At 43.7% G+C, this 15642-nt stretch overlaps 1 protein-coding gene across 2 annotated transcripts in view; it reads right to left on the bottom strand.

Moving 5' to 3' along the window:
• Positions 1-1685: 1685 nt before the first annotated feature.
• Positions 1686-15642, bottom strand: part of LOC120538004 (ubiquitin-conjugating enzyme E2 variant 1) — a 59248-nt gene continuing 45291 nt past the window's right edge. For both annotated transcript variants that reach the window (XM_039767348.1, XM_039767347.1), the window contains 3 exons: positions 8712-8860; positions 5713-5838; positions 1686-2029 (listed from right to left, as the gene is read on the bottom strand). In XM_039767348.1, the coding sequence (XP_039623282.1) occupies positions 1883-2029; positions 5713-5838; positions 8712-8860 (422 nt within the window). In that variant the 3' untranslated portion in view covers positions 1686-1882. The remainder of the gene's footprint in view (positions 2030-5712; positions 5839-8711; positions 8861-15642) is intronic.

Below are 15642 nucleotides of genomic sequence, written 5' to 3'. Positions count from 1 at the left end.
CCTCATTTGCAATGTAATTTTCCCAGCGCCGTACCAACTTTTCAACGGCCAATTACTATTTGACATCCGTGGCAGAGCAACGGGCACTGAGCAGACTCCTGTCAATCATGGAGAATCCACAGCATCCACTGAACAGGATCATCTCCAGACAGAGGAGCAGCTTCAGCGACAGACTGAGGAGACCCCACACTATGCGACTCCTCAATTCCACAGGGGTTGGGTAAACGTTAACATTATACAAAGTTATTGTCTGTTATACCTGCATTGTTATCACTCTTTAATTTAATATTTTTTTTATCAGTATGCTGCTGCTGGAGTATGGGAATTTCCCCTTGAGATTAATAATCTATCTACTCCTCCTTGCCGCCTTCACCGTTTCCAATGAAAATATAAAAGTGAGCTAACTTTTTGAACTTCCCTCGTATTATTACTGACTGTAAACAAAAACCTGCAGCCCACCCCCAACTGGGCAGGGTTTTAGAACCACTGACTTTGGGGTGAAAATCGCCTAATCAAGATCAGCAGCCCCTCTAGACCTGAGAATGAATGTTGATTTTGTGTCATTCGTTCAAGCCTGTCACCTTCACTGGTTGACGCCGTTCGCATGAAGAAAGCGTCAAGAGCTCCCATGGGGAGGACTTAACTATTTCACATGACAAAAAGTTAACAGAAAGAAAAAAAAAAAAAACTATCATGGGGTGTACTTACTTTTTCATATGCCTGTGTGTTAAGAAGAGAGTTGAAAGACGAGGTAAAGTCCCCCCATCCCCCCCCAAGGTGGTCTCTAAAAATACTCAAAGGAAACAAAAAAAAGCACAAGAAGTGTTAGGTTGTGTTCTTCAACTATTTGTATTTTGTATTTTTATTAACTAACAGTATCCAGAAAGGGCTGTCAACTTTGCATGAACACTCTGCTTTGGCAGTTAACAAATGTGTCTCTAATATGAATTATTCTTGAAAAGAAAAAAAAATCAATATAAATCAATGACATTTCCAATAAAAAGTCACACAAAATACCAAAGACCAAGAATTGTGACTAATTATCACCCCCAACACCAAACAGTGGGGTAGATCGCAAGTCATTTCTGACAAAACACAAAGCAGATTGCACTGAATTGGTTTTCTGTTTTTGTGGCCGTTTAAGGGTGAAAGGCGAACAGGGAGGTTTGGGTTTAATCAAGCAGTAAACATGACCTCAGAGTACAGAATGGGAAAAGCATCAAACTAAAACAAAAAAAAAAATGTCTTGTCATCTTGAGCAAATGACAGCGCAAAATAGAATAGTGGAGGGGGTTAAGGAAAGAGAAGGTGGGGTGGTGGGTGTCACTGACCCTCCATGCCCCCTCGTGTTGGGTGCGAGCCAGCAGCCGATTCCAGTTCACGTGCTTTTTTCGATATTGCATAGTGCGGGAAATGACGACTGGCTGGACGCTAAAGCGAGGAGAGCGGTGGCGCGCTTTACGGTGGTGGTCTCGCGTGCAGTACGGGGTAGCAAATAAGGATTCAACCAATGAGAAACGTTCTGTACTGATTGTTTGTCATTATTGTGCCAAAAAATAAAAAAAAATAAAAAAGTCACACAGTTTTACATTCGGGAATAAAGATGAATACTTCACAGCCAGCATATGAGGCAAATCAAGTAATGGAAACTAAAAAAAATATCGAATATCGCGTTTTCAGTGGTCTTTTTTTTTTTTCCTGTGGAGCCAAAGGTCACCATTTGCCTGTCTCTCTTGCTCACTCGAATTCTGTCTGCGCTCCTCAGCCGTGTCACTGCGAGGCTGAAAATTTCATTGAAGCCCGCACAAATGCCGCTAGCAGAAAGACGGAAGGAAGGAGTGGTGGACAAAAAACAGTGAAAGCTGGCCGCCGCTGCCGACATTTAGTTGCTATAGGTCTGTCCCTCGGGGGGCTGTGGGAGTTTCATGTTTTCCTTGCACATCATGAGTCGCCGCAGCTCTTGCAAGACCACCCGGATGCTGTAGGAGTTCTGCCACTTCGCCAAAACTGGCACTGCACGGGTGTCCACCTAGCAGGATAACAAGGGGAGGGTGGAGAGAGAGAGAGAGAGAGAGAGAGAGAGAGAGAGAGAGAGAGAGAGAGAGAGAGAGAGACAGAGTGCCAAAGACAGATCAGAATTTCACTTCGTATTGCCAACAATGAGCATGAAGAACCACACACAAAGGAGGGCAATGCATGGAACATCCTTCCATCCATTCATTCATTTTCCTGGCCTGCTCATCTTTGTCGTAGGGCAACCACAGCCTTGCTCTACAAGCATAACATGCAAGGCAGGCATAACTACTGGACACCAGTCCATCGCAGGGCAAACACACAAACCCACCAACCAAATTAACAAAGCCAGTTTACCTCATCTCTATGTCTTTGGACTATGGGACACAGGAAGAACAGCTGTGGGGTGACAAGTTCCATTCGGAGTTGGATTGGCAGTAAAACTGTGACTTTGGTATCAATACCAGCTTACAGACCTCAGTACCAAAGCAAATAACCAATAAACAACCACACAGCGGCTTCACTTACCCAGCACACAAACACGTGCACCTCCTGGCTCCACCGCACAATTGCGTGCCTACCTACTATGCCACACTCAACATTCCACTTTGGAGTCTCCCGTGAGTTTATGTAAATCTATACATTGGAAGAGCGGATTGTTCACTTTGTGAATCCAGGTTGGCATAGGAAGTATAGTGAATCTTAACAATCCCTGGGGCACCGGAGTGGTATAGAGGTGCTTGAAAACTACCATTTACCTCAAGTACTGAAATGACCAAAATCCTGGCACCAAACAATTTTAAAAACTGGGGTTTTTCAGTACTGAGATACCACGCAACACAAGTTTCCACCCACTCCTATAACGGACATATCAGGGCACCGTGGGCCTTCTATGATGTTCCACCATTTCAAGTACAATAGAAGTAGAGAGGTCACACCATCTTTGAGTAGATCTTACCACACGTGTAACGGAACCTCCTGGAAAGCGCAGCCAAAGTATGGAGCTGGATACGCAGAAATGGGGCTCATTATGGAATGCATTTTATATAAACTGACTTATAAATACCTGGAAGTGCAGCTGTATGATAAATTGGACTGGACTGCCAATACTGATGCTCTGTGTAAGAAAGGACAGAGCCGACTATACTTCCTTAGAAAGCTGGCGTCCTTCAACATCAGCAATAAGATGCTGCAGATGTTCTATCAGACGGTTGAGCGAGCGCCCTCTTCTACGCGGTGGTGTGCTGGGGAGGCAGCATAAAGAAGGACGCCTCACGCCTGGACAAACTGGTGAGAAAGGCAGACTCTATTGTAGGCACAGAGCTGGACAGTTTGACATCCATGGCAGAGCGACGGGCACTGAGCAGTCAGTGAGGGCTTTACCTTTTATTAGTATAGATTTCAAAAAGAAATGACATCACTTTTCTACAGGGTCACCTCATTTGCAATGTAATTTTCCCAGCGCCGTACCAACTTTTCAACAGCCAATTACTATTTGACATCTGTGGCAGAGCAACGGGCACTGAGCAGACTCCTGTCAATCATGGAGAATCCACTGCATCCACTGAACAGGATCATCTCCAGACAGAGGAGCAGCTTCAGCGACAGACTGATGTCACCGTCCTGCTCCACTGACAGACTGAGGAGACCCCACACTATGCGACTCCTCAATTCCACAGGGGTTGGGTAAACATCAACATTATACAAAGTTATTGTCTGCCTGTTATACCTGCATTGTTATCACTCTTTAATTTAATATTGTTCTTTATCAGTATGCTGCTGCTGGAGTATGTGAATTTCCCCTTGGGATTAATAAAGTTTCTATCTATCTATTATATAGTGCCTTTCATATCTATCTATCTATCTATCTAAGATGGCCAGCGGCCATTTGCTGGTACAGTAGCCTTTCTGCTGTCATTATACAGGGTGGCACAGGGAAATGAGAAAATTTAGAACCGGGTGTTGGTAGTTGTTTGGGACCAATGTGACCTCGTTTAGGACCCTTTGCCATTAGATATAATGTAGTAGTGGAGTGGTGCACAACGAGTGTTCGCTGTGAAAGCTTTTTATAAGAATGATGATCGTGTGACTAATGCACAAAGGGTATTCCGGTGTCATTACCCGTTTGGACGTCATGATCGTGTCCCGTCTGCTCATGCGATTACAACACGGGTGCATAACTTCGAAGAAACGGATTCAGCCTTAAAAAAAAGTAGTTCCCAGGTGGGGCCATTTTGCATACTGCCTGGCAGCTATTCGGCGATTACTTGGAAGGCGCATCATTTCATGCAAGGGTGAGCTTTCTAGATGTCACCGTTTCTGATTTTTTTTTCTGTGGGGATATCTTAAAAGCCAAGCGTACCGCACACGTCCTGCAACCACCGCTGAACTAAATTGGAGGACTGAAGAGGAAATCGCTGGCATCCCTCTTGACGTGTTACATCGAGCAATCTAGAATTTCCACAACAGGCTGTCAAGAATGTGTACGGAGAAATGGACAACACCTTCATGATGTTTTCTTCAAAACATAAAATGAATATTGAATGAATATTAATTACCATTATTAACTGCATATCCTGTACAGTACATTTCATTGTGTAACGTGTTTATTCGTGCGCTGAACATCAATTATGATACTCTGATACTCTGTATGTTCAGTTCTTCATAATAACTATTCACAGTGGCTCCAAAATCCGTACTGACCCCTACTTTCTCTTCTGTTTCTTTTTCCGGTTTCTTTGTGGTGGCGGCCTGCGCCACCACCACCTACTCAAAGCATCCTGATGCACCAACAATGATGGACTGAAAGCCAGAAGTCTACGTGACCATCATCATCAGGTCCTTCCATGAAAACCCTAAATACAAAGAGGACTGTTTGACTTATGTTAGGTAGATTGCCCAGAGGGGACTGGGCGGTCTCGTGGTCTGGAACCCCTACAGATTTTATTTTTTTTCTCCAGTTTTTGGAGTTTTTTTTTTTTGTTTTTTCTGTCCACCCTGGCCATCGGACCTTACTTATTCTATGTTAATTAATGTTGACTTATGTTTATTTTTTATTGTGTCTTCTATTTTTCTGTTCATTTTGTAATGCACTTTGAGCTACATTTTTTTTGTATGAAAATGTGCTATAGAAATAAATGTTGATTGATTGATTGAATTAAAGATTTCCCGTTTCCCTGCACCACCTTGTATTATAGCAGTGGGAAAGCTGAATGATGCTAGAGGAGTCTTTTTTTTTTATAATTTGATTTGATACACTTTGTTAATTATCATGACCATTGGGGTGTCAGAGCACAGGGTCACCCATAGTACAGCACCGCGTCCCTGGTGTAATTTTCAGGTCAAGAGCCTTGCTCAAGGGTAATTTGAGAAACCACACATGAATCTTTACGCTTCTCTTCCTCCATGTTTTTTGGGGCAGGCCCAAACTACACATCAGGACCAAAAGACAGAGTTGCGTTCTCTGAGCATCAATGCAGAAGTACAAAATTGTAAATTTGCCCAGATGTCTGTCAAGGTTTTTCTTGTGCTGAACACCAAAAAAATATTTATTACCTGTACAACTGCCATTTGGCTGGCTGGGATGCAACCTCTCAATATTTGAAATGTCCTTCCAAATCTGAACTGAAACCACACAGCCCTGCTATTCATCTGTTCACACAGGACAGAAGGCCGCACTCGTACACACAGTATACTCACCACCCCGTTTGAATTGTGCACTCCATTCAAGTTGATCTTGGTGACAAATCTCACAAAGGGAGGCACCTCGGGATATTTCGTGCCACATTCCACCTTAAGGCTGTAAATTCTGTTTTCGTACACCGTCTGCAAGTGAGAAAGGTGGAAAAACAGAAATCAGCACCAGCATGTAGGGAATAAAATGCGTTTCTGAATAGGGGAGCTTCTCCATCTTCCATATTCCATTTACCGTATATACTCGCGGATAAGTTCTCCCACGGATAAGTCAGGGCTTGATTTTACCGTATAATTTCCAGTATCTTATAATATCGGTCATATAAGTCGAATGTGAAAAACTCACGCAATTGGTCCATGAGATTATGATATGCTAATGCCCACCTGAGAGAGTAACCATGGAGCACACAGCCTTTTCTTTCTACGTGGGTGTGGCAATGTGCTGTATCAGTGTGTGCTCCTAACCTCCCTCTCTCTCTCTCTCTGTATTTTGCCTGAATACCCGAACTATTCCAAAGCAACGTTTGCACTGATTTGTGTGTTTTGTATCTCACACCCTCGTCTACCTTTGTCGTAAGAGCATCCCTCAATATACGATGGAGCGTTCGATCAGAAGAAAATATGACAATGGTTTTAAATTAAATGTCATTGAAGTTGCGAAAGAAATCGGTAACTGCGCTGCTGCAACAAAATTCAATGCGGCCGAGAAGCTCGTGCGAGATCTGAGGCAAGATGATAAAAATTTAAGTGTTGCATTTTTGAACAAGTGTACAAGTTGGGGTCTGATTTTATGATTGATTTTTCGGGTTTCAAGACCCGACTTATACATGAGCAAATACGGTAATTGCACTTCACCTGGTCACGGATTGAACTTTCATATGGTCGGAATTAAGATTTTATTTTTTTTTGGTCTAATTACCGTCCTCTGTGTTGTGACGTGCCTGTCTCATGTGTGTGAATTGTGTTTGTGTGCACCATTTCTATAATCCATGTTTTGGTGTCATTATAATCGCCTCGTTCAATTGTCTCGTATTAACTGTGGTGTCCTGTTATTATCCAGGAAAGGGAGCCAGGGTTAGGGTTACTTGTGCCTCATTATTATAAGAAACAGCAGTGAGTAGCTAAAGACTGGATCTGATCGATTTCACAGCATGGTGTTAGGTCGGCACAAAAAAAAAAAAAGACTCAACGTATTAAACGTGTATCAAAAATTGCATTTCTGGTTGACCAGGTTTATTTTTTTTTTTATTTTATACAATTGACAAAGGTGAAAGGTTAGCACCGTTACATCACAAATCTGAGAATTCAGGTAGCTTTATTTTCTCTGAATTGTCCAACTCGTAGCTCCAGGTTAGACCCCATGTGTCTCAATCTTTTATGGTCTCGGGATACAGTTTTACCTCAAGTTCAATACTGACCCACAGATGGTAACTGAACAGTGGGGCATTCTCCCTCTTAGAAGAGCAGTTGGGGTCCCCTTGGTGAAAGATGTGCATTTGGAAGAGCGTAGGGGGCTGAGAGTGGAGGTTCCTCCACCTGCATGAAATGAACACGGTGAGAAACGGGGAAAAATACCTCACAGAGATACACACATATTCCATATACAGGGTGGTCCAGATCTAATTATGCAGATCCAGATCGTCTGGATGACTTTGATTTATGGCAGGACGATTCCAGTTCGGCGCGAAGACGATTCTTCATGTCGTCAGTTCGCACACTTCTTGATGGCCTGGGATTTTTTGGGTGATTTTCTATGTAATAAACTTAAGTTACTGTGTAATGAAAATTGCATAATTAGATCTGGACCACCCTATATAAACGATAATACGTTAGTTGGGTGTCTGCACTCCGGCTGCCCAGTGTGTAATGTCATCCATTGTCCACAAGAGGGCAGGAATGTCTGATGAACAAAGGCAAGCAGCCTGCTGAATAATAAACTGTGATGCTAAGGCCTATGTGTCACATCCTACATTCAAAACAGGGCTGGAATGGCTGACAAAGAAAGGAAACAAAAGGCATAAAGATAGAGGGTTGTAAGGGCTAGTGTGTCTGGTGAAAAAAGACAAATTAAGAAAGAGAAATGTAAGGGATATCTGGTGAACGGAGGTTTGAAAATGTAAGAAGTGACTGGAATGAAGAACTTAACATTGTTTAATTAAGCCCATTTTAATGAATGAGCAATTCACTGTGTGTGTGTGTGTGTGTCTGCATACAACCAGCAGTGATACCACATGCACTTCAGGAGAGGTCATCCACTTGAAGCTCAGTATATTTGGGCCCCGCCAGTACTTGGAAGAGTTTGGGTTGCTGCTGGAAGAGGTGTTGGTGAGGCCAGCAGGGGGCACTTACTCTGTGGTTTAAATATGGATCCCATTATCCCAGTGCAGTGATGGGGACACTGTGCTGTAATTATGGAGACGATCCCTGGGCATTCTTCATAAAGACTTGGCTGTATCCCGATTTCCAGGCTAAATTGCCCTCCACAGGCCCCCTAATCATCCTCCATCTCTAATTGGCTCTCTCTCTCTCATCCCTTCACCTACCTAATGGCTCATCTGAGTGTACTGGTGTAAAATGGCTGCCATCACATCATCCATGTGGATGCTACACATTGAAGTGGCTCCCTACTCACCATGTAAAGCGCTTTGAGTAGTGAGAAGAGGTGCTATATAAATGTAAAGAGTTATTATATAAACACTCACTATCATACATAGCAAAAAAAGGCATTTACTATGTTTGAAACTTTTATAGTGTTAAAGAAATCAACACCACCAAGGTCATGCTGTACACATAAGGAAGTCTTAATGTGCTGTATCAGAGCGCGAAGTCTTAAGACAACTTGTTAAAAAAATGTTCATTTTTCTAGTGTATCAAGGCCCCCCAACATGTGACTTGTTACACAACAATTGTGACCCTCAGGCATACAAGCGGTGCAGAGTTTCCCTCATCGCCCCCAAGCGACTATTCAATGAGGGTAAGAAAAGCTCAACGCAGGGAGAACTCACCCGGGGTGGTCCAATAATCATTCCCCTCCAACGAGTAAGCGTCATGTCCTCGTCGTCTTCCAGACCCCAGCTCACTGTCCCATCGCCTACTCCTTTCTGACCTTCTTCTAACTCTTCCAGCAGTCGGAAATTCCGAGGAACCTTTATACCTGCAAAACAAAAGTAGTTGAGACAGGAGTGCGAAGGACCAACATTTAGTACTGGAAATAAAACAAAAAAATGTCATTTTAGTTAACATATTAGTGCGATGAACTGTGAATATGAAAGAACAGGACTTCAGTGGCTCACACCTAAACGTTAAAATTTGCCCCAATAACACAAGGGAGAAATGCAGAAGGCCCGAGTGTTTACAAGGAATTCCAGACCCCCCTTTTTCCTTTTAGCCTGAATGGTAACCACCACACCAAACAAAACAAGCAGATTTGTTTTTGGGGCGAGAAGGACAAGCTGGTCACCATTAACAAACAGCAGCCGTTCTTTATTACCACCAGCTGAATCAACAAAACATCGTGTGGAGGGCAGCCTGGCTGCAGACAGTCAGCGTTTCAGGCCGGTGCTCTTGACAAATGTCTCTTCTCATGCGGGCACTTTCCTTAATCTTGTGATGTGCCACTGATTCCTGAGCCTTTTAATGTCAATCCGCTGCGCTATCCAAAAATGCGGTTCTTCGCGAATGACACTCCGTGTGTTCCGGTTTATAAACTCAAAAGCTGAGAGAGGAATTAAAAGATATTTTGAATGTGTTCATTAAAATGTATTTTGCCGCTTGAGAGTGCTGGACACATTTCTAAATATAAAGCACGACATGAGGCACTGGTACAGACTTGCAGGTATAAAAGTGTTTTCAATGTAACACCTAAAACAATGCATGCAATTTAATTAATTAACTGGACAGAAGTCTTCATAGGTCACGGGGTCAGAGGAAAGCGAAATTCTTCGCTTACTCTCTGGTGCCATCATTAACAAGTACGTCACCTCGAAACGTCTCGTGTCATAACTGCCTAATTTCAGGTCAAGCTCCCCTTTCTTGACAATTTCTACTCATTCTTCTTGAACTTTGTGTTTTTTTCATTTCTGTGTGTAACTTTTGACGAGCGTATCTGAGGATGTGCTCTAAAGCTACTCACTTTACTTAGCTGTGAGGTGTCAGAAGTGGTACACAGGGCAACAAGTGATGGGGTGCGTCAGGGCCGTCTTAATGCATGGGCACGCTGGGCAGTTGCCCGGGGGCCCCATGCTAATCTACGTATGTTGTGACTTTTTATAATGCTGTTAAGATGGCCCTGGGGTGCGTGCATGAATGGACGGCTGATGCTGGTTGCACTCTGTCATTGCTGTCCTAAGGGCTATGCGTTTACAATAACCTCTACAATAACTGGCACTGAGGGTTCTCATGGATTTTTGCAAAGCGTTCGACTCAGTTGATTGAGCTGCCCTGTGGGACATCCTTAGGGTTCGTGGAATCCCCTTGAGGTTGCTGGATATCATGGCTGGCCTGTATACTGGTACTCTGAGTGCTGTGCAGAGTGGAGGCAGGACCTCTGCGTTTTTCCCAGTTGATTCTGGGGTTAGTCAGTGGTGTGTTCTTCCTCCCACTCTGTTCAATGCTTGTATGGACTGGGTGTTGGGCAGGGGCGTGGGGTCCAGCGGCTGGTGGGCATCTGTTGGTGAAGAAAGATTCACGGATCTTGACTTTGCTGACGATGCCGTGATCTTCATGGAGGCTCTGATCGGGGCACTCGAGAGACTGAGTGTGGAGTCGGGAGTGTCTGGGCTCGTGAGTGTCCTGATACAGTATAAACCAAAGAGTCAGGTCTTTAATGACATCTTGAGCACAACCATCAGCAGTGTGTCTGTTTGCGGAGACCTTGACCTTGTTGAGAGGTTTACTTACCTTGGCAGTGACATTCATCTGACTCTTCCTATGAAGTCAGTAAACGGATTGGGAGAGCATGGTCATGAGGTCGCTGGAAAGGGGTGTGTGGCACTCCTGATATCTACGCAAAAGGACGAAGGTCCAAGTCTACAAAGTACTGGTGCTTCCTGTCTTGCTATATGGAGACATGGACGCTATCCAGTGACCTGAGACAAAGACTGGACTGCTTCATGTGTGTCTCTCCGGAAAATCCTTGGGTACCGTTGGTTTGACTTTTTGTTGCTCATGCAGTCCCGAATGAGGCACATGGCCTGCATTGTGAGGGAGTGTCAGTTACGGCACTACAGCCATGTGGCATGATTCCCCGTGGTTGATCCGGTTTGTAAGATCCTCATTGTTGGGGACCCGAATGGCTGGACCAGCCCAAGAGGTCGTCCACGTAACACCTGGCTGCAGCAGATAGAGGGTCACTTCCGGAAGGTGGGACTGGATCGTGCGTCTGCCTAGGGGGTTACAAACTGGGATCCTGAGTTGTTTTGTCGTGTAGTGGGTGTGGCGACACACTGTACCAGTGCATGCTCCCCAACCCGATTTTATTGTAACTTTCAACCTAATGCAACTGTGTGGCTGCTCAGCTACAAACTTTGACCTGTACTGACAGCAGTTATCTCTGAGATGAGAACAGTATCTCCAAATCAAGTCGCATCTCACAGCTCAGTTCTAACTAACGTTAAATGCGCTGCTACATTCATGGAAACAAAAAGTCTCTTTGCTCAGGATTAGGGGTTAAGGAAACTTGCTGAATTCGCTTGCTACAAGTTTGGTAAAAACACAGAAATGTTTGAGAATTGCAGAGAATTCGGTAAAAATGTACTGAAGTCAATGGGGAAAGGAGAAACGGAACTCATTGTGAAGCAATCAGAGCGGTGCAATGGACGTTTAGGTGCCCCTGTCATCGAGTGCCTTGATAGCCCAGTTTTTCACAGAATGCCATGTAGACCCTTTACTCCGGCTGGAGAAATCAGATTACTGGCCTCTGCAAAACCTGACTAACAGAGATAGACTTCTCTGTGAATAACCCGATTATGTGGCCATGTAAACCCTTAACTGGGTTACAGGTAAGGATTTTTTGTCTGCACATGGCCACTGCACTCTGCCAGCCTGCATGCGTATTTGTTTCTCACACGTTTTCAGGTAGAAGCGTCCACTAAATAAAATCCCAGTGTCAAATGTTTAAGTGCGTGCATTTTTCCTCTGCCTGGCTAAAATAATCCGTCTTCAATATTTCAGAAATCACAACATTCACGTTGATGAGCTGAACGTACGGTGCGAAACTTGAGAGTAGAAGGTGCAGCACATTAAAAGTAGAGTGTGTTACATAGTCTGATTACTTTTGAAAGTAATGAATAATTAAACAAATATCTTACTAAGTAAAAATCCCTGCGTTATTCTTATTCCAGCAGCATTTGATGTAAGGTATGAAGCACTTGTACTGGTATGCTGAACCTTTGCAGGGCTCAAAAGAGTGGAAAGAGAAACTAATAAACGAAGTGTCAGTTTGACTAAACATATTTATAAAACGATTAGAGGCGTCATGCTTATTTTTGGATTCACGGAGGCAGAGGATAACGTTTGACTTTTTTTTATTGCACCGTTTAATATTTGGAACGTTTTGACAAAGAACTCCAGAAGATGACCAGTTCACTTAACCTGCGCGTTTCTGGACTGTGGGAGAAACCCACACAGATCCAGAGGGAACATACAAACTCAATGCAGGGAGTACACGGACCCTGGTCTCCTTACTGTGAGGCAGCAATGGCGGATGGAAACATTTACCGTCATGTAGAAGTTCTGTCCCTGCAAGCTGATCTACAGTATTGACAATCCCCCAGGGCATGGTACACACATGTTCGGCCTTCATTATCAACCGTATGTATTGCATTTATTGATCCTCAGTCATGACAAGGAACTCCATCATGAGGCTTAATACAGGATAGAGAGTACAAAAACGAGAACAAGAGAGAAAAACGCATGCCGACAGATGAGCAACTACTTTGGAAAGTCACATCAACGATGTCTTCACTGGGAAGCTGAATTTTTTTCATGGTGAAAACAAAACACAGTTTTGCCAAAATGTAGAAGTTCAGCTCATTCCACATAAGTGCCTTTACGTGAGGGCAGGGAGGCCACGAGTTTCTTATTCTTCTTATATAATACACTACCGTTTGTCTGTCCAGGATTTTAAATCGCCTGTCGCTCGCAAACCGTTTGACCTATCGACCTGAAATTTGATACACATATACTACATGACGTCTACTATCTGCTTTCAGGGTGATGATTAACCTCCAAGGTTATTCCTCTTATTTTATTGTAGAATCAACTCTTGGCAGCGGCCAGCGCATTCGTACGGGCGCCGTTCTTATTCCCTACCACCTTCGCCAGCACTTCCCCTACCACTTCATATCTTAAATCATTCTTGAGGGAAATTGAAGCCTTCAGTGCCAGCTTAAGTGAAAAATTAAAATGTACTAATTAATTGCAACACAAACACGGACTCAATCAGTTTTAACGCAAAAAGATGCCGACGGAAGAAGAGGGTCGCTAGGGTGAAGAGAAGAAGAGCTGCTCAGGAAGCAGCAAGCACATCAACCTCTGAGCAAACGAAAGATAAATGTGCAGAGAAAGAGGATGAAAACTAGGAATGCTCAAGTCAAGTGGATCCACTGGATGTTATCGTTATAGCAGTGCACCGTTACTGGTATTCTAAATTTCTTAAGCTTCTGTAAAAAGCAAAATTTCCACCTTGGTACAAATTATGTACCATCCATCTATCTATCGCCGACACCGACAAGTGACGTCTGCATTTAACATCCAGTGTCTAAGTAGTGTACTGGGTTGTGTAAAATATTAGGAGTACTGGGAAAGTACCAAAAAAAACAACATTTTAAAACGGTATGGGACCAGCATTTGAGGATTTTCAGCACCAGAGGTAAACCTCAGCTTTCCTTTCAATCCCCCCACCTCTCCTTTGTCACTCACTCACAGTTGTGGAAAAACTTCCACTTTGTAGACCTTAGGAAACCAAACTGCACAGTCCGACAAGACGGAATTTCAAGGGGGACCCCACCTATTGCTTCGATGTGATGGGAACTTTACAAGAGACAGTCCTTATTGCTCCAGCACGATGGGAGCTTTGCGGGGCGGCCATCATTATTTTGACATGATGGGAACTTCAAGGGGAGTCGCCCTACTGCTTTGACGCAATCGTGATTCAGCAGAGGCCCCACCCTCTTTTTTTTTTTACTTTGATGTGATTGGGGAATCCTGCTACCTATGGGGGCAGTTTAGTTCAAAGCTAATTTTTGCAACCCACGCAATTAAGAGAATGCAAAGAAAACAAAAGATAAAAAGATGAAAATAAATTAAAGAACACACAAAAATGTATTCCGTCGGATTAAGTTACTAAGACAAGCAGTGAAATGAGTTTACTCGTCACATTACACCGATTCATTCAAAGAAGATGCCATCACAAGGCAGGTTATAAATTATTACAATATTAACGAGCACCTCTAACAAGGAGGAAATCCAGGCTTTTCAAACATCTGATCTGGTCACCGTTTTATTTATTTATAAAACTAGAGGAATAAGTGAAACCGGACGCTTTCTTACAGGTGCCGCCTTCAAATACCTTTGTTTGTTTTGTACAGGGTGCTCCAATAACAGGCATCATACGAAAAAAAACAATTGACAATGTATGCATCAGGGCTGGGCATCTGACGACTACAAGAATCTGTCCACAATCGGGATCATAAACTGACATGATGATGATGACGATGGACCTCAAGAAAAAGTTACAGCATATGAGGTGTGCATTTTCAAAGGAGGGCAACATGGAAACTCGGCGATTAAGTGCTGCAGCCTGAGGGAAGGTCCATCCCACAATCCCAAGAAATTAAGAAATTTAACAAATAAGAGGAGCCCACACAGTCCATCAAAGACCCCAATATCTCACCCAGATCCTCCTTGAAGGTTACTGAGGTTTCTCCTTCAACTCCATGTCTCTGTAGTTTGCTTCCCGAGTCCCACAACTCTATGAGTAAGCAAGAGCATCCTGGCTTCAGTCCTTAATTACCAAAGGTGACCTCAAGTACGAGATTCACCGTTTAGTTGAATGAATTCTACTGGATCTCCTTTGAGGATATTGAAGACCTGGATGAGGTCCCCATGTGGTCTCATCTGCATGAGACTAAATGGGTTTAAATCTTTGAGCCTGACACAGTAGGACACTTCCTACTGAGGTACACCAGGCTGATGTCCTCTGCACAGCTTCAAGGGCTGCTTTGTCTTTTTTCTACCGTGGTGACCAGAACTGCTCACAGGACTCCAGATGTGGTGTTACTAGTGCTCTATGCTGTATGAGCATAAAGTCCCTAGTCTTAAATTCAACAGTTTTTATGATATAACCTAACATTTGCCTTTTTTAATCGATTCTGTACATTAATGCTTAGTAGATGAAAATATGCTGTCAACATAAACCCCCAAATCCTTTTCAGAGGTTGCTCCCCTCTGCAGGTTAGCATGACTGCCTGCTCCACAACTGTCCCCGTATGTGTCTATGGATGAGTAGATCCCGCTGTGAATAGCAGGGCTGTGTGCTCTATCACTAGCACTATGCTAAGTTAAGCAGATTATGAGAATATTACGATGAAAGGATCGAGATCAGTCAAACAGCCAGACCACCTGCGCTTCAGAACAGGTCAGCCACCTGAAACTAAGCACGTTCAGGCCCAGCCAGTACTTTGATAGGAGACCATTGAGGAAAAGCTTGGGTTGCTGCTGGAAGAGGTGTTGATGAGGCCAGCAGAGGGCACTGACGCAGTGGTCTGAAGGTGGATCTCGATGCCCCACAGTGCAGTGCTGGGGACACTGTGCTGTTAAAATGGGACCGTCAAACCGAGGCCTTGACTCTCTGTAGTCATAAAAGAACTTGAGGCATCCTTTGTAAACAGCAGGGTGTATTTCGATGTCCTGGCTAAATTGCCCACCTCAGCCTAG

The sequence above is a fragment of the Polypterus senegalus genome, chromosome 10, assembly GCF_016835505.1.
Source record: "Polypterus senegalus isolate Bchr_013 chromosome 10, ASM1683550v1, whole genome shotgun sequence".
NCBI lineage: Eukaryota > Metazoa > Chordata > Cladistia > Polypteriformes > Polypteridae > Polypterus > Polypterus senegalus.
Note: the sequence above shows the minus strand (reverse complement) of the source record. Positions and strands in the feature narration are given on the sequence as shown.